Source organism: Panicum virgatum, chromosome 6N (assembly GCF_016808335.1).
Source record: "Panicum virgatum strain AP13 chromosome 6N, P.virgatum_v5, whole genome shotgun sequence".
Taxonomy (NCBI): domain Eukaryota; kingdom Viridiplantae; phylum Streptophyta; class Magnoliopsida; order Poales; family Poaceae; genus Panicum; species Panicum virgatum.
Window position 1 is genome coordinate 46,530,532 of NC_053150.1, and position 23,665 is coordinate 46,554,196.

The 23,665-nt window shown below is 44.2% G+C and overlaps 1 protein-coding gene, 1 long non-coding RNA gene and 1 other non-coding gene across 33 annotated transcripts; 1 reads left to right on the forward strand and 2 right to left on the reverse strand.

Moving 5' to 3' along the window:
- Positions 1 to 1,844: 1,844 nt before the first annotated feature.
- Positions 1,845 to 1,952, reverse strand: LOC120680369. The gene has a single exon (XR_005677636.1). It is a non-coding gene; the product is annotated as a small nucleolar RNA R71 (small nucleolar RNA).
- A 5,957-nt stretch (positions 1,953 to 7,909) lies between these two features.
- On the reverse strand, positions 7,910 to 12,064 carry LOC120678465. Of its 12 annotated transcripts, XR_005676561.1 has the most exons (4): positions 10,765 to 12,064; positions 10,235 to 10,269; positions 10,075 to 10,135; positions 7,910 to 9,451 (listed from the first exon to the last, which is right to left on the reverse strand). XR_005676561.1 is itself a non-coding variant. In XM_039959662.1 (3 exons), exons 1-3 carry the CDS (start codon positions 10,960 to 10,962, stop codon positions 8,731 to 8,733), a joined length of 384 nt encoding a protein of 127 aa, XP_039815596.1. In that variant the 5' UTR covers positions 10,963 to 12,063; the 3' UTR covers positions 7,910 to 8,730. The 12 variants fall into 12 exon arrangements, 7 of the variants coding, with proteins under 7 accessions (XP_039815596.1, XP_039815593.1, XP_039815591.1 ...); XR_005676559.1 differs by having other exon boundaries at positions 7,910 to 10,135; XR_005676562.1 differs by having other exon boundaries at positions 7,910 to 8,756; positions 10,235 to 12,060.
- Positions 12,065 to 12,332: 268 nt separating this feature from the next.
- Positions 12,333 to 23,574, forward strand: LOC120678466. 20 transcript variants are annotated; one of them, XR_005676577.1, is made up of 14 exons: positions 12,334 to 12,655; positions 12,829 to 12,869; positions 13,125 to 13,353; positions 13,445 to 14,414; positions 14,489 to 14,603; positions 16,114 to 16,208; positions 19,556 to 19,656; positions 19,750 to 20,616; positions 20,790 to 21,028; positions 21,124 to 21,174; positions 21,607 to 21,714; positions 21,874 to 21,920; positions 22,014 to 22,259; positions 23,168 to 23,574. It is a non-coding gene; the product is annotated as an uncharacterized LOC120678466 (long non-coding RNA). The 20 variants fall into 20 exon arrangements; XR_005676578.1 differs by having other exon boundaries at positions 22,031 to 22,259; XR_005676563.1 differs by having other exon boundaries at positions 12,335 to 12,655; positions 22,155 to 22,259.
- The last annotated feature ends 91 nt before the right edge of the window (positions 23,575 to 23,665 follow it).

The window sequence follows — 23,665 nt, forward strand, 5'->3', positions numbered from 1 at the left end:
GAGGGAGGCAAGCTTGTCTTGAATCCCCGATAGTCTCGAGATTGAAGGAGGCAGACGCTTCTCGAGATCTCTCATTTGTACTCTCTCTGTAAGTACTTGTGAGCTACACTTGATATGACTTTATTCTATTCAATGATTATGTTCTTGATTATGTGTCTTAGTGTTTATTATGATTATATGCTTAGTCGAGTTAGAGTGTCTTTATATTCAAGCATGGAGTCGTATAGCGCTCAATCAAAGATATCATGGGTGAGTGGTGAACATAGTGTAAGCGTGGTGCTTATACCTTGTTTTCCTGCAATTGCACCCTATATTCTGGGCCATGTGGTAGATCGTAGATGTGACAGATCTATTGAGTCCTTTGTAGTCCACTTCCAGGGTGTAGGGCTAGTTGAATGGAATTACTTTGGTAGTCTTGCTCTGTTCTTGATCTTCCTTAGTAATATTCACCATGTGTAGGTATGAATGCTATCTTGCAAGGATAGCTAGGTGTACTGCACTAATCTTGATATTCATTATGCATGTTATTAGGAATAACTTAGGGATATCTTTTCTGTTCTACTTATACTATGCTAGTTTGCATTTATGACATGTTCTAGTGGCATTATGATCGTAGACTTGATTGTTATTATTATTATTATTATTATTATTATTATTATTATTATTATTATTATTATTATTATTATTATTATTATTACCTTTGTTATGAATTGTTCCTGTTAAGAGTAATTGATTTGATATGGCTTACTCTACATTACTATATGCAAAGGAGAGGATGCATTAAATCAAAGTAGTTCCCCTTCTCACTGGTAAAAGTATAAATACGATACTTTGTTTACTCCCGAGTTAAAGTGCTGCAATGGTATTTTCTATCTGTGCACTTGTGGATATCATCTTTAGAATATTTTATTAGTTTATAGTGGCATAGTATGATAAGTCCATGCATTCCCTAAGCATTGCTAATGGGGATGACAACCTAGTTCTAGTAGTGCTAACAATGTAGTGGATTAACCTCTGAGCATATCTTGGATGAGATTAACTCCATCCATGATAGTGATATTCGAGCAAATCTGATTTCTTTATATACCATCGTTTCTGGCGCCGCTGTTAGGATAGGTTTTATATCTGTTCATGGCAGTGTCGTTAGAGATGTCAACAAGCATTTTTGGCGCCGTCGCCGGGGAAGGGGCAAAACCAAATAGGAAAACATCTAACAAAGTTTTAATGCACCTCCTTGCATCCATGTAATGTATAGAGAACCCCATTTATCATTACTCAAACAGGCTTACCCTTGTTTTGTCTACTTTTTGTTTATCTTATGCAGGGTAATGTATGAATAAGAATCTTCCAGAAAATTATCTTTCAAATCCAGAATTACTGATTAGAAGACAGAAGGCAAATCTCAAGAAGACTTCATCCCCACCTTCCAATTCAGAAGATTCAACTAGTAAGCGAAGCTTAACACCAGAGTTTGAAGCCATGGCCAATAAGACACTTCGTGAGTTCTCTGCACCGACCACGGCCAACATCCGTACTGGGCCGCAGGTTGATGTGGGAGATAAAGCTTTTGAGCTCAAGCCGGCTTTGATTAACATGGTCCAAGCTAGCCAGTTTTGTGGAAAGGCTCATGAAGATGCTAGTGCTCACCTCCAACACTTTCTGGAGATATGCAACACCTTCACCATCAAAGATGTACCAAGAGACGCAATCCTACTTCGTCTTTTCCCATTCTCGTTGTTGGGGAGAGCGAAACAATAGTTCTACGCCAATAAAGACAAATTCAATACATGGTCAATCTGTTCAACTGCCTTTCTAGCGAAGTTCTTCCCAATCGGCAAGACGAATGCCTTACGAGGGAAAATATCAAGTTTTCAGCAACAGCACGATGAATCCGTTCCAGAAGCGTGGGAGCGCTTCCAAGATTATATTTCAGAGTGTCCACACCATGGAATGGAGAGTTGGTTGCTCATGCAGACTTTCTATCACGGGCTTACTAATAACACCCGTGAGACTATGGACGCTGCTGCTATTGGTGCTTTCTTATCACTGACACTTACTCAAGCTACTGAGCTTGTGGAGAAGATGGCCTCCAATCAAGGTTGGAGTGAATAATGTCAACCCCACAAGAGCTCAAGAGGAATGCACCAGCTCAAGGAAGCAGACATGCTGTCTGCCAAGATAGACCTAATTATGAAGAGGCTCGATGAGAGGGCCCCTGACAAGAAGGAAGTCATGCAAATTCTAGAATCCCGCATGACATGTGAAGAATGTGGAGAATCAGGGCACACAGGAAGCCACTGTCCCAATCTTGAAGAACATGTGAACTATATCAGCAATAATAACACCAACTATCGTCCTCAACGGAATCAAGGATGGACCCCACAGAGGCCCAATTATTCCAGCAACTACTCAGGTAATTACCAAGGTAACAATTCTTACAATGCTTTCAATCAACCACCTTTGAGAGATTTAGTGCTCAACCATGGTAAAACCATGGATAATCTGTTCAAGAAGTTAGCCTCCAATAATAAGATGCTAGAAAACATTAATAATAGAATGGATAGCTTTTCTTCTGCCATTAAGAATCAACATAGCTTCAACAAGATGATAGAGTCTCAGATTTCTCAGTTGGCATTATCTGTTCCATCAGCCACGCCAGGTAAGATTCCGGGCCAGCCGGAAGAGTTAGAATCTGCAAATCTTGTCGATATATTCAATGCAGGTTTCTACTTCAAGGAAGCATCCAAAAATGGAAATTGGATTGATGATACCATGCCCACCAAGAGAGGAGATCCAGGGAGGCCCGTCATTCCCATCACCATTGGACCACACACCTTTTACAATGCATTATGTGACTTTGGATCCAGCATCAATATCATGCCTAAGGTAATCTATGAGAAAATACATGGTGAACCTTTGCTATATACAACCATGTGTTTGCAGCTTGCAGATCAGTCACTATGCTACCCCAAGGGAGTCCTTGAAGATGTGTGCATACGAGTAGGACACTCCTACGTACCTGCAGACTTTGTAGTCGTTGAGACTGGAGGAAACGAGAGATCGCCCATCATCTTGGGGCGACCATTTTTTAGTACAGCTAAGGCCATCATCTATGTCGATCATGCGAAGATCATCTTTGACATCAATGGAAGGAAAGAGAAATTCTCTTTCAAGAACAAAAACTTAGAAGCCCCAACTCATCCTCAGACACCGTACCCCTATCAACTCAGTCCACAAGAAGTAAAGAAAAAGAATGGAAACAAGAACGAGAACAAGACTCAGAAGACAGCAGTCCGAACAATCAATGCACACTATGCAGAATATGACTATGCTGTAGAGTCCACCATACTACCAAAGCTAGAAGATCCAGGAATCCCAATGATAGCCTGTGCCATCAACAACCTAAACTTCTACAATGCAATTTGTGATACAAGATCTGGAATCAACCTTATGGACAAGGTAACTTCTGAATTACTTTTTAATGATATACCTTTGCATCCTACCTATATACAGCTACAGATGGTGGATCAATCATTCCGACCCGTGGAAGGAATAGCCAAGAACGTATCGGTAAGAATTGACAGACACTATGTCTTCACTGACTTTATAGTCATGGACATAGGAGAAAAAGAGTATGATCCACCAATAGTCCTGGGAAGACCATTCCTAAACACTACCAAGGCAATCATCTACACTGGAACAGGAGAAATCCACTTCCACTTCCCTAAGGAGAAGGTATGTCGTTCTTTTATTACATATGAAGCTCAATCTGTGTCTAGAAGAGACAAGGCAAGAAGACGTCGCTCCTTGAAGAAGAAGAAGCAACTCAAGAGTAGTGAAGAACCAGAAGTCATAGATATAGCTGAGTTAATCAAGCAGGATGAGAATGGAGAAAATAAAGAGGAAAGACATAAGGAGGAGGAACCAACTGAACCCAAGGTAAGTTCCCCAACCAAGAAGAAAGTCTGGATAAAGAAGACCCCATCATCATCAGAGGAATCATCTCTAGAATCATCAACATCACCTAATGAAGAGGAGGTACTTTGTTGGCGCTCCTTAAGTATCTATTTTATCCCCTGTTTAACTTTGATAATGGCATGAATTTAATATCAAAATCACTAACCATCCTAACATCGGCCCAATTATTTGTCGTTTTCGCGTTTGCACATATATTTTGGAGGTACTTCGTTTTTGCAGGTTTTGACCAATTTTGGAGCATGAAATGACGAGGCCCACGATCACGCGATGACACGAAGAAAGACGAAGGCCAAAGCCCGAACAAAGGACCGAAGGCCATGATGATTAGAGGCCCGTTCGTGCACATCCACCCTCCAATGAAGCCCAAAGGACAAAGCCCACAAGATAAGATCAAGATACTTCGGGGCTAAGCAAAGCAAAGAGAGATTTAAGGAAGGATTTTCCATCCTATCCTTTTCCTCGAAGAAATCTCGAAGATAACGACGTCTAATGGGGTGCAATCGTGAAAGGCATAAACTCTAGAAGACTCCAGGAGACTTGGGGAGAAAGGAGGACACGAGACGGCGAAGAAATGGGCCAGGCCAGCCGGCCTGGGTCCATTGGGCCGGCCGGCCCAGCCCCTTTTTGTGGTGGTTCGGCCTCCCCTTTGACCTAGGGTTTCCTGAGGCTATTTAAAGACCACTCCCCAAGGTTCACGAGGAGATCAATTCGGGAGATGATACCAAGGAGCAGAGAAGATAGAGGGACACCTCTCGGAGAGCCGAGGGTCGTGCTAGTTGTCTAGGGGCTTCCCTAGCCGATGTGGGAACCTTGCAAGGAAGACCACGTCGGAGTTCTGGAGCTAGGATCATCAAGATCAAGGTAGGGCTCCGGTTGTGATCTTGTGATGTACAATCATTCATGGTGAAGTTATTTGTGATTCCGAATGTTTAGCGACCATGTTCTCTCTTTCGATTTCGTTCTTTTCTTTGGGTTTGCTTCATCCTAGATCTATTATCGAGATAGATTGCTTAGCATGATCTTGTAGTCATGGTGGCTAGAGGTTCATGGCGGAACTACCAAAGGGGGTTCGACTTGCTTCAGGGTACCTTCGTCCAAAGGGGGGCGTCGTGACAGGGCGTTGCCACTGAGTAGGTGGGGTATCGAGGGATCGGATTGGAGATTTTGAGTTTAAAGATGCTTTTCATTGAGATTCACATCTATCTTACTTCACTACATCTAGCTGGAACTACAACATATGCATGATCGAGGTGATCTAGATTGGTTATCTCTAACTTTCTCTTGCTACCTTCGGTGTTTGTCGTTTTTAGTAGATTAGATTCGTTTTTCACCATCTCAACACAAAGGAATCTCTATGCTAGTAGATTGTTTCTTGTATCTTTGGTTCCGTGGATTGATAAACCTTGGGGGAATACTCTAAGGGAAAAGCTACACGAACCGTGCGCTTGCGGTATACAAATCGGAGGCGCTAAGGAGCGTCAACAAGCTTTTCTGGCGCTGTGCCGGGGAACCATCGATTTAAGATCCAATCTTACTTGCATTCGTAAATATTTCTTTTTCTTGATTTTTCTTTTTGACCTTTTTAGATCTCTTATTTTTCTAAGCTAACTAAAAAAACGGATCTATTCCACGAAAATCAATCTAATCTAGAGTTTGCTTTATTTTGCTTTATTTTTCTTTTATGTTTTAGATCTTGTATATTCATCTTTTAGATCTGGTATATATTTTTCTTTTTCACTAACCCCTAACAGGAGATGGACGGGAGCCTCTCCAACAAACCTGAAAATTTTGTGGATGATCCAGAAAAAATTTACAGGCAAAGGAGACGAGAAGCACGATCAAGGAAGCCGGAACTAGTAGATCCAAAAGTCGAAGCCGACGGTTCATCGTCTTCACATCAAGCAACTCCACCAACAAGTCCAAAGGAGGCGCCACTTCACCAAGGGATGGCGCTACCGGAGCAGGAGCGTACGATCGGAGAGCTATGTACTCCGGACGTTCGGGACTTGCCGATCCAAAATCATCGGAGTTCCATTCGAGATCAAGACTTCAATCATAAGGATGGTGCAAAGCTCGCCCTTCACTGGAAAAGAACACGCTAATCTACATCTTCAAGCGTTCCTCCAACTATGCCGCACCTTCGACATGCAAGGGATGACTCAAGATCAAATAAGAGCGAGGCTCTTTTCGTTCTCTCTACTTGGGAGAGCGTTGCAATGGTTTCATTCTCTACCACCGCGCACGGTGCAAAATTGGGAGTCCTTGATGAAAGAGTTCATGACGGAGTTCTACTCGCCGGGCTAGACCCAGATTCTACGCAACAAGATTGCAACATTCGCGCAAGCCCCGACGGAGACTATTGCGGAAGCCTATGAGCGCTTCAACGACTACATCCGCGCCGTACCTCATCACAAGTTCTCAAGGGAGGATGTGGTCCAGAAGTTCTATCAAGGCCTCACTACTGCATCAAGGGGGATCATTGACGCATCGGCCGGAGGTTCTATCATTGAGCTCACGCCTACTCAAGTTTTCAAACTATTCAAGAAGGTGGCAGACAATGACGCATGGGCATCATCGGGGCGCCTACAACCACTCCAAGCCGTGGGTGCCGCAAAGAGTGTATTGCAAGTGGAACGTGAAGAAGTGCTACAAGGGAAGATCGACTCGCTCATGAGAAGGTTGGAGAAGATGGAAGTGGAAAAGAGAGAAGCCCAAGCTATTGATTTGAAGGCGGCCGAAGCAAGATCTACATGTGAAGAATGTGGAGAGTACGTCCATGTCCAAAAGAATTGCCCGGAGGAAGCCAAGATGCTCGACTACATGAAAAAGGGAGAATGAATTCCGCCACCCAACTTCCGCCACGGGCAAGGTAGACCTCAATTTAATGCAAGCTCTTCCATTAAAAACTTGGTGCCTCTTTGTATACAATTGAAGGAGTTCATGGAGAAGCAAGGCAAGATCAACAAGGACACCGTCACCAAGTTCAAGGATATGGACAAGATCTTGGAGAACATTGATGGCAAGGTGACGGAGGTCGGGAGCTCTAACCTTCAAGTACTCAACATGATGAAGATGCTAGAAACGCAAATAGCCCAGCTCGCCGGACGCTTATCTAGCAACGAAGGAAAATTGCCGGGGCAACCTCAAGATCCAGAGACGGCAAAGGCAATTCAAACTCGCTCGGGAAAGGAGACCGAAGAACCCGAACATGCAGCGGGAGCAAGGAAGCCTAAGCCAAGAGTTGAAGTGGAGACCATCATCAAGGAGAAGGCACCTACTCCTATGCCAGAGATAGTCACCGAAGAGCCGGAGTTTGAGCTAGATGATATAGACACCAAGATTCTATCGACAAGGCCACGATACCGCAAAGGTAAACATGAAGATGAGCAATTCAACAAATTTGTTGACATGGTACGCATGTTGAGCATCAATATGCCGCTCTTGGACGCTCTACAAGTTCCGACGTATTCTTGCTACTTCAAAGACATCATGGGAAACAAGCGCGAGATACCGCCAAGCACTGTCAAGCTAACCGAGGAATGTAGCGCGGCAATCATTAATGAAGCTCCTGAAAAGAAGAGGGACCCCGGATGTCCTACCATCCCGTGTTCCATTGGATCTCTTATGTTCGAAAAATCACTTTGTGATCTCGGTGCAAGTGTGAGCGTCATGCCAAAGAATGTGTTCGAGAAGCTACGCTTACCGGAGCCGGAGCCCACCGCCATGTGCCTAGAGTTAGCGGACAATTCCGTTCGCTATTCTTTGGGAATCGCCGAAGACGTGCCCGTGAAGATTGGAGAACACTTAGTCCCCGTTGACTTTGTGATTCTTGATATGGGAGAAGGGAGCAAGGCGGCTCTCATACTTGGGATGATAACATAGGGATTTGCATAAAATAACCAACATCAGAGGCACCGTTATGCAAATCCACTACATAAAGAGTTTTTTCATACATAGATCATACTGCATTAGTAGTCTCAATAATTGTTTGGTTCATCTGCGTCATTTCAATATTCGAAGTACACTAAGCATGTCATCATGCCAAAATTAGAAGTTCATGTAGAGCAGCATTACATGAATGTAACCTCTACACCAAAATAAAATTGACATATATCTGCATCCAAATGAAAATAAACATTGATACTTGATATGTCATGCATTAGTTGAGATAGGTCTCATGGTCATACTAAGCATTCGTCCTCGTTATGGCCCATCAGACCACACTGACTGCAACTTGCCATGCATTCTCCATCATTGTGTCCAGTAAGAGCACACAGGTTACAACATATAATTACCTGCTTTTTCTTTCCTTTCCCAATAGTGCCGCTGCTTCTATCTTTTGTGTTTCCTTCAAATGGACATTTCCTCTTGTCATGGCCAGCAGATCTACACTTTGAGCAATGAGGAGTTATTTTCGTAGCTCCACCATGTGCGGAGCCTTTCTTGGTCGTACTCAGGCCTTTTGTAGCTCCACATGTATATTTCTCGCCATTGTTTATCCTCTTTACTTCGAACTCAGGCCTTTTGTAACGCTGAATATATTCAGCATTAGTGTGCTTCACTGTGAAAACTGTAAGGTTGCTATCTGCGGAGACATCATAGCTGTGACATTTATCAATTTCATCCCTAAAAATCTCATTGACCTTGGCTGAGTTCCATTGTTTAACAACCTCAGAGCAGCGTCTTACTTTTTATTTGAAGGGCTAATTTACAGTTTATCAGAGCACTATTGTTGCCATGTCTATCAGGGTTTCACCAAGCAGGGATTAAATGGCTTCCTATCAATGTGAACAGAAGCAGTGTAAAAATACTAATAGAAACATGGAAAATAAGGCCGATTACTGCAGGTTCTCACAAATAATTTGAGGATTTTGTGGCACTAAATAGGTTCGAAGACAACTATTGAAAAGAACATATAGGAGGCAGTAAACTGAACTCTTAACGGATCAAAGAATGACCTATAAGCGGACGTCTTAGGAGGCTTAGCGATATTAGAAACTTCTGCTACACAGAACAAAGCTTTAACGTTGTCTACTTAGGATTATTATTTATTGGTTTCATCATTTGCATAATATAACAGTACAATATTGTGTTTATTATATCCCTACAGCACTAAAATGAGCACTGTCGGTTTGCTCAAGACAAATTAAAAATAAAATAGACGAGGCAGTAAATTGAACTCTGAATGAAATAAAGTTGATTTCTACACCAAATAAATCTTGCACTGCTGAACAGAAGGTTCAGAATGAAGAATGCAATCTGGAGTTCAGATTGCAAACTGAAGATAAGTTCCCTGTGAGGGATCTAAAGCTCACACAGACAGGGTCTAACATTGTCGACTGTTGTTGACAAATATTTGCAGGAACTCACTCAAAGTGAGTCAAATTTCAATACAGATGATGTACTATTGAAATTATTCGAAGGCAGGTAGCAGATGAAGAATTGAAGATGAGCATTTCCTTTGAATTATCCTCTGAAAAAGTGGTGTACTCATCATGATTGAGATGACTGAATGGACAAAGTTTACACGACAAAAACTGGAGCTTAAGTCAGATCGATGCATGAATTTCTATCCTCAAATTATCCGTACATTTCTTTCTAGAAAGACTATCAGTCGACACAACCAATGTTAATAATTACTATCCTTATCTTTTCTTTTAAAAATATATTAATTATTCTATGTGTTTACAGTGTAGATCAATCACACTAGTCGCTCAGTCATCTCTCAAAGATAAAGACCCCATTTGGCACAGACCCTGTTTCTCTCAAACATAGAGGAGGCAGTAACTCTAAATGAATTAAAGTTGATTTCTTGACCAAATAAATCTTGCACTTCTGAACAGACCCCATTTCTTCACCTAAATATATTTCACTGATGCTGAAATATGCAGAAAATTTATGCCAATTTCCTCTATTTTTATTGTCAATATGCAGGGCCAACAAAGTAGTAGATTCTCTAGTATGTTCGGTACACAAGAGAAGTGTGTAGTTTACAACAAGACTGTAAATGCTTGACAAGACTAAGTGTTAAAATTTCGATCTCTACACCACAAGCCAAAGTGATGGTGTGCTAAGCCAAAAGTATGTGGTACGTACCTGCATCTGAACTTTCTGGGCATTCAAGAACTCTATTGACTGAACTGGCAGTATAGTTAATCTGTGACAGAGCAAACAGGTTGATAGATATCAGGATGATGTTATACAAATATATGGAAATGAAAGGTTTTTCCATTGCTCTCTTTATGATTAGGATAACCTGCATGTGTAGTAGTAGAGTTGATATTGTAGTCACTGAAGGAAAAATACAAGGATGATATCATATATAGGCATTATTGACTGGCATGATTATTTTACAGGCAGAATTGAGTATCCGACATAAAAAAAGTGCATCATATTCAGTTCAACTGGTCAGTTCAGATAAACTCATGGATGTGCACACCTTCATATCTACCATATGAACACCCACCAAATATAAATTGCTAAAACATGAACTGTTGAATAGGAACAGCCTATTTTGCAGAGTTAAGAACTCAAAGAAAATGTTCCCCTATTTAGGAGATCAATGTATCACATTTTGAAGGAAATCAATTGGGCACTTAAGTTACAGTGTGGCACATGTCGTCCAGTACACATTAGCAGTTTGAAAAGATTAACAATCCACCACAATAATAATAATTCATCTAAGGTAAATGAAGGTTCAGATAAACTTGCAGAACTCGAAATTTAGAATGTCAGAGCTTTCACTACAAATCACTAAAAATGACAAGCTTGGTCTTCGATTCTTACCTTCTCATGATGAAATGCCATCCCCTTAGGGATTAAATCTCCAGTGGAACTAAGTAGTGGAACCCTAGCTGATGGAGCATGCTCAGAGTACATCTGAGCGCCCAACATCGACGCCATAGGTGAGGGCTCCACTTGTAGCCATGGTGCCGGTGGAGCCGTGGACGGCGGAGCCATGGCCAGGGGAGCCGGCGGAGCCATGGGCGGCTGAGCTGCTGCCGGCACTGGTGGAGACGGAGCTACCGCCCGCACTGGTGGAGACGGATGGCCAGTGAAATGTTTCTCTCTCTGCCCTCCTGCCTCGAATCGGATCCGACGGTAGAGGCAATCTTACCGAAGAAACCCTAAATAAATCCCATAAAAAACGGTAGAAAACAGATCGCACCCATCCATAAACAGCGGCTGGCTCCGTCTCGCTGCCGCCGCAACAACCCCCACCGCCATACCCGTCTCGCCGCCGCATCTCCGTCTCGCCGCCGAAAAGATGGTCCAAGAGCGCATCTCCTGCCATGCCGACCTCCGAGCCCTGCAGGACCGCTCCGATAGGCGCATGTTTCTAAAGCTCGTCTCTCTGGAGTCCGTGAGCATAGCGAGCGACTCGTATGCACTCCTCCGCAACCTGATTGAGCGGAGGAACTGGCGATGCTCCGAGATGGATATGGATTTCCTCTCGCTCGTGGCAAGCGTGGCGGTGGAGCTCCACAAGATCAAGCTTGCTCTGTTTCCCCTCCTTGTTCAGGAGGCCAAGCCGGGAGAGGGCTTCCCGAAAGCCCTCCTACTCCTGAAGAACTCAGCAATTGCACTCGTAAGTCTGTGGGAGGACGCTAATGAAATAGTCAAAAAATGTGTCGGATCGCTTGATGAGCAGGATGTGTTCTTGGGCAATGCTGAAAACGTGGGCGGAGTGCTAGAGGATTTCGTTAATCAGGTACTGAACGGTACTCGCAACTTTGCCTGGCTTCAAGAACGTGTCTCGCCCTTTCTCAATGAGGTCGACGTTCTGTTGTCGACTCCGGTTTATTTCCCTTATTCTAAGTAGACTATCAGCTGTTTCTTGCCAGCTCGTGACTGTTGTGATGAGTATTTTTTAGAAGCGTGGCAAACAGCTTAGAACTGTAGGGGTAGTTTGCACAGCTCTCAAATGTTGCGATGTGTACTTCTTAGAGTGGCAACACCCTTTATGTTCCTTTATGTTTGGATGGTGTTAATGGATTTTGAATGATTTGTATTATGGTGCTGTTTTCTCATTCTGTGCTAGGGTACAACTTGCAATTACTTTCGGTTAGGATGATTCTGTGGAATGGCAGCTCCACCACCATTCTGTGGAACGGCAGCTCCACAAATATTACGGAAAAATTCATTACGGAAATACGGTTTTACTGTGCAGTCACATGGAGGTATTCTCTCTTTTGGGGAATTAACTACAAAGATGCAGAGTTCCCTCAACTTTCACCACAGCTACGTCGCCGAAATTAATTTCAGCCGCCGGATCCTCCCATGGATGGCCGCGACAGCATCTTGCTACTTTGCCATGTCGAGTATATAACCGACCCCCTCGTTTCCGTAAAAAAAAAAAAAACTCATCGCTTCCCATCTCTTTCTCTCGGACTCGCCCGACGCTAGGCGACAAGGCCGACGGCGTGGGGTCGTCGGGCGGCAGCGCGGCGGCCGCTGTCCTTCTCCTTCTCCATGCCCACTTGCGCCGCCAGCGCGGGCCAGCAGCATCCCCCACCGGTTGCGCCTCCCAAATCCCTGCGCCAATGACCGGCGATCTGCTGTTGCACGGTGCTGCCGTCGGCAACCTAGGGTTAGGTCTCTCCGTCACCAGGCCAAGTCCTATCGCACCGGCACGGTTCGGCACGGAGGACGACCTCTCCCGGTGCGGGATACCTCCGTGAGGCTGTGTTGCCCTTCCCTTTCTAAAATGACATGATAGGTTCTTCCGGTGACACTGTTTTGAGTTCAGGGACATGTTAGATTGCTTTTGTACTTTTATTTGTATTTGAATTTGAATGGATCAAATGTCTCTGTTTTGGACTAATTTCTGTACAAACTGTACTTTTCCAGCTCCAATCACAACATCAGGAGTAGCCACCTCTGCTCGCGGGGTATGTTCACTGATCTTCTAATTTCAATATTATATATGTCATCAGCCTTCCGCTCCCAAGTGCCTATTGGGTTTTGGTAGCTATGGCTTAAAGCATTATTCATGTTCTGAATAAAAAACTAGAAAAAGAGACTGCTTTCAAAAGATTATCAATTACTACTTATTAACTTTGTTTACCTGAGCAATCTTTATTTGTGGCCAGTTCAGTTGATCAAGCATTTGACAACTCCAAGTATGATTAATCTGTATCTTTCAGGTTGCAGATCTGGTTTTGATGTTCTTCTGCTGAAAAAATGAGCGGCTGACCTGGTTGCCATGGACGAATTTGGGAGACGAGCACGAGCCAAAGGCAACATGGTCTTAAAAGATTGTATATGGAGTATGGACTTGGTCTTCCCTCTTCAGTCTCCCCCGATTTTCACAGCCCTCAACTGAGTAGTTAGTTAATGATTCAGGTTTACCAATGCATCCCATTCCCATCTAAGGTAAGTCTCGACTATTTTCCCTGATTCATTTTTTTTCTAACTTTTCTACTGCCTTTATCCTATATTGTAAGTCATTTTGCCTTTCCTATAGGTACATAGCTTTTGCTATGCACCTAATTGTATCTGCAAAAGCCAAAAAGACTTACAATTAGAAACAGAGTGAGTACTTCTTTTATAGAAAGGGTGGAACCTGAAGCTGAACCAGCCCCTGTGATACCTCGTCATCCAAAATCATACATAGAGGTCAGTTATCTATCTAAAATGTGAGTAAAATGGCTGCAAGTGTAATCCTTACGCTGCTGCAGACTACTGCATATATGATATCTGAAGATGTCTGTGAAGTGTTCATTTCGTATATAGCTCCATCTCTATGTAATTAAATTAACTTCAGAAACTAGAACTGTTCTTAACTGCCCATTGATGCTTGCTACACGATTTTAGTAGTCCTGTTTAGCATGATGTTGGTTCTCAAAGATTAACTTACCTGAAACATATATTAATGATGGCGCTGATTGTTCACTAGGTGAACACAAGTGAACTCTGTTTTCGAACTGCCAGAGGGCAGCTTGGCCATAGTCCACCTATTCCATTATATAGGAAACAAACTTGGGATACAAGAAGGCTCTCAACCATTACAGCATATTCAAGATGCATAAAGAAGATGCTACTTATCTTTAGGCTTAGAAACGACTGAAAACAACTTGACAGTAAACAGTAAATAGCTAATTAGTTCACTAGATACATAGAGCAGCACTAGGCTTATCTCTCACTGATAGATTAAATTATTGCAGCGGTAGAGCCTACCGTCTGTAACCGGAAGGTCCTGGGTTCAAGCCCCAGCCTCTACACATTTGTGTGGGTAAGGCTTGGTTCTTAAAAACAACCCTTCCCCAGACCCCGCACAGTGCGGGAAGCCTACGGCACTGGGTCGCCCTCTTTTTTTTTTTGTAGATCTAACCAATGCAGGATTCAATTGCCGATGAAGACTTTGAATCTGGTGATGGCACTGAGGATGATGAAATCAGTCCGTCTCCATTGCCTTAAGAACATAAAGCTAAAAGGTAGGCTAAGCCACCCTACAATTCCAGTCAATATATTTCATTACAGGTTTATGTCGTACCTAAGCAAGCTATAGATTCTATGATGGGTCCAGCTTATTGAAAACAATATTCAGGCCTAAAAATGATGAATCCAGCTTCCATGGAAAGAACAAGTATGGAAAATCTGCTTCAACAAAAAACGCAAAATAGGTAAACAATAAATCCCACACTCAAGTAGCTAATATCTCCACAAAAAAATACTCCATTGTGCCTCTGCATCTTAATAGTTAGAATATTTTTTTTCTGAGAATGCAAAAGATCAGATTGACACCATACCACTTGACAGCAAAGTTTTCTCATTCAGACCCAACAGGGATAGGACAGGATTCTGCACAAAGCAAATGTGACCATAGGATTTCACCTCATTTCTTTCTATGCTTAAAGAAGAAATGCAAAAAGGGCCTGCGATTTAGCATCCAATAGAGTCATTTAGAGATATCAAACTAAATTGGAGATTTCTGGTATTACCTTTAGGTACTTGAATCAGATTAAATAACCAGTGTCCCCAAACAATTGCAATAGTGAGGGTTTGCCCTACTCTTTTTGTGGGTGGTAAGTATGGATAGAAAGGCAAACAAAAGGCAAGACTAATCATTGATAGTGTTGCAGAACTCAACGTTTGAAGCAGTTTTTCTTTCTTTTGTCAAAATGAATGAAATCCTAATTCCTTCCCAGCCGAGACACCAAAGGCGCATTTCAAAGGATGAATTTGAAACTTATACTGCCTCATTCTCTCGAACGCTTTCCTCAGATGATTCATAAGAAAGACTCAAAACATGATGCTGTTCACTCTTATATTCTCTCTTTCGTATCTATAGCTTTAGCAGCCCAAGGGAGTTCAAAAGTCAGGTAGAAGCCGCACTTAGCTACTCTGGGTTGGGGAGTAGGGCCGGGGGGAGAAGTTCTAGATACTTTTCCTTACTTTGTATCCGGAGTACTTCACCTAATTTCCTCTGCGCTGTTAATTCCTTTTAGCTGTTAAGAGGTATATTCCTCCTTTAGCTCAGGTAGATTCCAATAGCATAGGTTCACTCTCTTTCCTTTAGCCTGAATGGAACCAAAGCTCTCTGCTTTCTAGATGATCCCTATAGAATAGGAGATAGAAATTATCCTAAATATCTATCTAATCTACTTACTTCGTTCCCTAATTTCATTCAAGAGATCCTGAGGAAAAGAGTTGGGTTTCCACCGAGCTGAAACAATATACTGATGGTTCTAGTAAACCAAAACGGAATTCACACAGCACTGTTTTCAGAAGTGGCAAGTTCGTAACTCACTCATGACAAATTCAGTGGACCATAGACCATATCATGTGCCTCACAACAATGCTTCACATTTAGGTAGGGAGAAGGGGACCGTGACAAAGTTAAGCAATTTACTAATGTATTATGTTCGCTTTTAGGACCTTAATAGCTTTAGATTAATCATCATTCATGATAGGCAAGGATGGTGCCCTTCAGCCCATCATCATTCGTGTTGCTTCAAATGCAATGCCTTTTGGAGGTGACACACTCAGTAGTGCTACAATATCATGTTGCTCTGTCAGATGTAAACAATTAGTACACTGATCCCATTAGGTCATGAAAAAAAAGTCTGCCTTTAAACATCTCTCACTACCTTGCATACTATTATCTTACATTTTTTGTCTTTGTTCTATCAGGTACCGTTTGTCAGTGATGTCTCATTTTTGAGCATTCATAACATCCTATATCTATGTCTGCTCCGGCCTATATATGTATATGCACCCCTCTCAAGGTATCTTCCATGACACTGGCGCCATTCTGTGACATTAACCCAACCTAAACTACTCATGTTCACTACTTTGTTTAACCGCCACTGAATAAGATGTCTGGTTTCAGAATTTTGTTATTTTTATCTGTACGGGGGAAGCTTGAAACATCTTGGAGAAGACGAACAGGAGCCGCTGCCGATGGAGAATCCTAGCAGAACAGTGATCTGCAAGAGAGAATAAGCGGTCAATTGTAAAAGAAAAGAACGTGTGGCCACGGTTGCCTCCCGAGTGGCCAACACAACAAACAACAACAACATAGCCTTTTTTCCCAAGCAAGTTGGGGTAGGCTAGAAATGAAACCCGAAAGAAATAAGTTCAAGGTTCAGGCACATTGATAGCTAGTCTCCAAGCGCTCCTATCCAAAGCTATCTCTTTAGAGATATTTCAATCCTTAAGGTCTCTCTTAACCGATTCATCCCACGTCAGTTTAGGTCTACATCTACCCCTCTTTATATTATCGACCCGCTCAAGAACCCCATTACGCACCGGCGCCTCAGGAGGCCTTCGTTGGACATGTCCAAACCATCTCAGCCGATGCTGGGTAAGTTTCTCCTCAATTGGTGCCACCCCGACCCTATCCCGAATAACTTCGTTCTGGACTCTATCCCTCCTTGTGTGCCCGCAAAACCACCGCAACATTCGCATCTCTGCTACACTCAGTTGCTGGACATGTCGCCTTTTTTAGGCCAACATTCAGCACCGTATAACATCGCTGGATGAATTGCTGTCCTATAGAATTTGCCTTTTAGCTTTTGTGGCACCCTCTTGTCACAAAGGATGCCAGAAGCTTGCCGCCATTTCAGCCAGCCAGCTGAAATTCTATGCCTAACATCTTCATCAATGTCGCCATCCTTTTGTAGCACCGATCCTAAATACCGAAAAGTATCCTTCTGGACCACCACTTGCCCATCTAGACTAACGTCTCCCCCTCATGCCTAGTCGTGCTGAAATCGCACATCATGTACTCGGTCTTGGTCCTACTAAGTCTGAACCCTTTCGACTCTAACGTGCGTCTCCACAGCTCTAACTTCCTATTAATCCCTGCCCTATTCTCGTCAACTAGCACCACATCATCAGCAAAGAGCATACACCAAGGGATCTTACCTTGTATATCCCTTGTGGCCTCATCCATCACTAAAGCAAATAAATAAGGGCTCAATGCTGACCCTTGGTGTAGGCCTCTGTTAATAGTAAAGTCAGTGGTGTTGCCATCACATATCCGGACAAACGTCGTCGCATCCTTGTACATATTCTTAATGAGGGTAATGTACTTAGTTGGGACTTTGTGCTTCTCCAAGGCCCACCACATTATATTTCTCGGTCTTTTGTCATATGCCTTCTCAAGGTCAATGAAGACCATGTGCAAGTCCTTCTGCTCCCTATATCTCTCCATCATTTGTCGTATTAAGAAAATCGCCTCCATGGTTGACCTTCCAGGCATGAACCCAAATTGGTTTTGGGTCACACTTGTCACTCTTCTTAGGCGATGTTCGATAACCCTCTCCCAAAGCTTCATTGTATGGCTCATCAGCTTAATCCAACGGTAGTTAGTACAACTTTGAACATCGCCCTTGTTTTTGAAGATATGTACTAATATACTTCTCCATTCTTCCGTTATCTTGTTTGACCGAAAAATGAGATTAAAAAGTTTAGTTAACCATACTATTGCTCTATCTCCTAGGCATCTCCACACCTCAATGGGGCCACAATAGCAAAAAAGATATTGGCCATTGGATGGCTCCCGGGGCGGCCAGGATCCGCGTTGACTGAGCGTCCGGCTGGGGCCGGCCCGGGGCCCGCCGACGCGCGGGGTTCTGGCCGCCGCGCGGGGTTCTGGCCGCCGCGCTGTCCCTCTGCGGGTGGACCTGTGTGTCCTGCTTGGGGTTCTTGGGCCTGTGTGGCGGCGTCAGCGGCTAGAGCTCGGCGTGCGGAGCTGATGGTGCCAACGAGCTGCGTATGTGTGGGGTTGGAGCTCTGCCATCGCCCCATGCTATTGTCTCGTGATTGGCCAGCTCTTTTCATTGTCGTTCCTCACTCTCTTTCATCATTCCTCACTCTCTCCCAGCTCCCCAACCTTATCTCCTCCCACTTCCCCCTCTCTCCACCTCCCCTCCTCTCTCTCGCAGCATCCTCTCTCTCGCCGGGAGCACGCACGGCATGGCTGCCCCGGGGCTCGGCAGGCGCGCGACGGCAGTCGTGGCTGTGCCCGTGCGTGTTTCCCGGCGTCGCCTCGGCCTCGGCCTCCTCCACCGGCCGTAGGTTCAGCTCGATGGCACACAGCCCCCGCGCCGCTCCCTCTCCGGCGGCCGCGCGACCGAGGCCAGCGCCGGCCTTTAGCACAGCCGAGACCGGAGCATCTCGGCGGAGCAGGACGGCGGTCGTGGGCGGGCATGGAGTGGGTCAACGAGATCCAGATCTGCTCTCGAGCTGAGGTGCGGACCTCGTGTGGTGGGGGGCGACCTTGGGTGAGCTGCGTCGGACCTGAATCGGGCTTTTGTGCTGACTGCTCATCCTCTTTGTTTGCGTTGGTACGGTTCTTGGACACTCTAGCTGTCGCATTTTTTGTATTATGGATGGTTCTGACATTTTGGGGATTTGTTCTCCACCCTCTCAAGCAGCAGTGGGCAGCCGCAAGGTCCCAACGTTGCGGCGCGAGTTGGGCCCGATCGAGGCAGTCGTCGGGTGCAACGGTGCGGGTAGGCCTTGGGAGCACTGTCTGCGAGTGAGCGCACCGACGCCGCTGCCGACGCACTCGACGGCGTCCGCGCCCTTTGGGAGGGAGAGGCGGCGCTGGAGCTTCCGGCGCCCCGCGGCGGCTACCAGCAAGGCCGCCGATGCTGGCTACGGACAAGGCCCACTGGCGTCCTATTCGTCGCTCTGCTTCTCCAAATCGGCGGCGCAGATCGAATCGGCGGCGAGGTGGAACTTCCTCGTCGATGCCGTCCTCTCTCCACAGCGCTGCTGTCCCGGCGGCTCGGCGACGCCGTCCTTCTCTCTCCACAGTGCTGCTCTCCTGGCGGCTCCGCTACGCCGCTGTCCCGGTTATAGAGCGGGTCGGCGACGGCGGGCAGTGGCTCTACGACCCGAGGACCTGGCGCGGCGTCCCTAGCGAAGCTGCTGCCCGGTTGGGCGGGCCCCGGCGTGGCAACCCTGCACGGGCGAGCTCCGGCGCGGAGGCCCCAGCTCGGCTTCGGCTGCTTCTCGTCCCGTGTCAGGTTCGTCAGATACTCGACCAGATCCATGGGATGTGTGGTTAGATCCGTCATCAAGGTAGCCGTGTTCTCCCTCTCATAGCTCGTCGCCTTCCCAGGACAAGATGCACAATATTTGTGGATTCTTAGTTCACCTCCCGTTTCTACGGTGTCGTCTGCTCCATATGTGACAGCTAGCCTCGTCGACTTCTGGGCATAGGTGAGTTCAGCCGACTCCTGTCTATAAGTGTTCATCTTGCTCTTCATCCTATTTGCCCTGTACTGATGTTGTGGCTGGATTGATGTCCGACAGGAAGAAGGTGCTTAGTGGCTTGGACTGTACTGCCCAAGTTTAGATGCCTCAAACATATAAGGGAGAATTGTTTCTTTGGCCCTGGAAAAATGTTGCCTTACTTATTTGGCCTTTTTTTTCCCCCCAATTTGTGTATTTGGCCTCAAAACGAAATCTGATTGCTTATTTGGCCTTCCGTCTGTTTTGAGCTTCTAACGGTGTTAAGTGATAGGTAAAATGTCCGTTTTACCCCTGGCTGGAAAAGAATACAAAAATAGAGTTTTATTTGTTTATTATATATTTTGGGTGTATAAATATATTTCAAGCACATATATTCACTAAATATCACATATATATTTGAAGCACATAAGCACACGTACATGCACCAATGAAGCTGAAATTTTTACCATAGATCAATCACTACATGAATGACCAATAATAAAAAATTCATAATAATTCGAGCAGTACAACTGTAGATATGAATTTAGCACTACAAAGCATGGCTAAGTATGTACAACTAAAACTTTATATTTACTGCATAGATTTACATGTGGAAGCCAATAAAAAATGGACTTGAGCATTTGTCTCAAGGTAGCAGCACGCTGCACCAAGGTAGCAGCAGCGCCTGCCGGACGGGGACAGGGTGTGCACGCTGCACCAAGGTAGCGGCAGCGCCTCCGGGACAGCAACGAGGACAAGCCGGCGGCACCGGATTTGCCATTGCGGCCGGCAGCGAGGGCGCCTCCTCGCCGGCGCAGGCAGCGGCGGCAGCCATGTCCATCGGGTCGCCATTGCCTGTAGATCGAGGGAGGGGAAGATGGAGACGAGGAGGAGGTGGCTGCGGCGGATCTGCTAGTGGGGGCGGCGGCACGGGCTCCAGCTCCCGAGGTATTTGCTCCAGCCTCAAAACTCTTAGTTGGTATTGTTTAAACTGCAACAGGCATCGGCCATGGGGCGGCTGCGGCCGCGACTATTTTTCGCGTGCGTGCGTACGATCGAAGGGAGTCGGGGCAAAGGCTGAAGCGCTCACGGTCTTTTCTTCGCGTGCGTGCGTACTGAAGGCTGAAGGGCACTATTCCTCAAAAAAAAAAGGCTGAAGAGCACTATGGTCTTTTCGTGTGGGAGTACGAGATCTAACGGAATGGGCTCACGGATCTAACAGAAGGCCAAATAAGCAAGCAGATTTCATTTTGAGGCCAAATACACAAATTGGGAAAAAAGAGGCCAAATAAGTAAGGCAACGTTTTTCCAGGGCCAAATAAACAATTCTCCCAACATATAAAGCGTATAAGTCAGAAAGGTACTTATGTGTGTGCTTTTCCCCATTTTTTTCCTTTGCACTAACTCCACTAAACTGATATGTGATGGTGGCTTCTGTTAATGTTAAAATTGAAGGGATGGAGCATGGAGGCGGAAGGAAACTTATTCAGTCTAGCAGATTTTGAGGTGAGCTTGTATGCTCTTTTGCTTTCGATTGCTCCTTGTAGGATAATTATAGAAAAAAGTTTCAATTGGATAGGTTTTTTTTTTGTGAGCACCAATAAATTTTATGACAGTGATTTGGTTATATGGAGGTAGTTCTACACTGAAGTTTGATTAGGCAGCAGCTCCCCTAAAAGGGCTACAATTTTATAGTGACTGAATATGCAACTCAGCATTCCTATGTGCAGATTACAGAGAATCACAGAGGGAACATGTGAAGATTATAGTGACTGAATATGCAACTCAGCATTCCTCCTTTCAGTGCTCTTTACTTTTGAGTTTGTGTGTGCATACATGCAAGCACTCACTTGGATGTGCAAAATGTTGTCTGATAACTGACCAAATTGTGCGAAAATATGTAGCATGTATATAATAAATTTTAATTGTGATTTTCAGGATGCTTTTTACCAGTACTTTGCAATCAGGCATGGACTCTATGGTACAATTTTGCAATTAGCCTGGTACCACATTGGCCAGATAGGTTGTTCTCAGATATTTATCAAGGTGTTACATACTTTTCCCATCAAATTATCTAATTTATTTTCTCATCTATCATTTGTATCAAAACTAGGCTGTATGACCATCAGTTATGGCCATTCATGTTCTAGATCTCTTGTTTCGGATGCAGATGATAGTTTAAACTCTTAGTTGGTATTGTTGTAGTTGGACCCGAGGTTTTGAAGGCTTGGGCTACATCTGAAGGAGTCTAGGTAAAAAGTTTTCAGCCATAACAAGTATTGGAGCCCTTTTAGCAAGTAGATGCTTCATAACACGTATTGGCCTTTTAATTCTGAAATATGCAGCGGCGCTCTTATTTCAGCAGGCTTTTGTATGCTGCAACTTGCTTGATATCTGTCCAACTGCTTGCCACAATCTCTTGATATGCTGAAATCGAGATATATGTCCTGGTATCTATCTGCAAGACTAATGGGCATTCTCTGCAGGTTTGGTGTTGATTAATTTCTTATATGTGCACCAGATTTGGATGGTGATATTTATTTAACAGAGATAGCTGTCTGGTAAAGAGGCAAATATGTACCTTATTAGAGGTGAAAAAAAAATCCTCCTGAATTTGCTTATCATTGTACAGCTATTTCCTTTGTACTGTTTGCTTACAACCCACTTCCTGATTTTTATTGTTTTAAAATGGAGCATTTAACAGTGCCGGTTAGCTTTCTATTTCATGCACCTTCTTATTTAATCACTCCTCTAATATATGAATAGGCAGGGTAGAAAATGCTACTTGCTACGACTGTACAAACAATCCTTCCCAGTGCCATTCTGCCAGTCACCTTATATGACTTACCTAATTAAATATATTTGCACAATATTTTAGTGAACTGACAATGTATGATGGAATTATTGTTGCTTCGTTTGAATTGTTTTGTTGTTTGTTCATACAAGAAATAGTGTAAGAGTTGGTGGTGGCCAGATGCTCAGATGGCCCCCTAATTGCTACATATTGTAGGCTCTGCTTGCAAAATTTGTTTGGATGTCTTATAATGGGTTTCCTTTCTTACAAGTATAATTTGACCTTCATGCTTGTGATTCTCGGTAAGACTTTGTTTAGATGGAGTCAGTCCGGTTCCAGGTGGAATTCTGTCATCAATATTTACATGCAAAAGTTTGTCAGTGTGGCCCTTTTTGACTGCCTACTGTTATAGTTAGAAATTTACTGCCTATTGGTGTCAAATGACATGTTCCATGCTTATGCAGTTTTTTGCTTTGATATGCATCGATCTCTTTTTTATGATTTTGAACTTCAAATTTAATTTGGTTCGTTACCGCTGTTGCTCATGGCATCTCTGCTGAGATGCCCATGTTTCGCATTGCCTCTTTCACACATTCCCCATGGATATCAGTTGTGTGGCTGGACAAATTGTCGACACCATGTGTTATCTAATTAGCAAGGGTTGTATCACTGTCAATCATTCATTTTTCTACTGAATTGGTGCAGGTCATTGGATCTCTTGCCTTTGCGCTACTGCTGCTCGAGTCTCTACTGCTAGAGACCCCCACTCTGAGCTAATTGATAACACTCTGAACTAATTGCCAGCAAACCACATGCCCCATCGGTTCTCTGCAGGAGCTATCCAGTCCTTGGTGAAGATCCAATCTTGGACAACGTAATGCTTCCCAAACAAAAGCAGACTTCGGACAAGGGAACAGATGCCCCAGCGACTGTTGAAAAGCCTTGCTTATTTACGCTCTTCTTTTGTTGCCATTTTGTAGCAGACTCTGTTTCTTTCTTTTGTTTCTACTAGGTAAATGCCCGTGTGTTGCAACGGAAACACATAATACCATTATAACATACGTATAAGCGCAAGAAATATGTGAATGTGAAACATTAACTTTAATTATTTATATTGTAAGAACCTATACTGCAACCGTGATGATCATGCCCGTACGTTGCTACGGGTGTTAAAATGCACACCATTATTCATATTTTCCAATT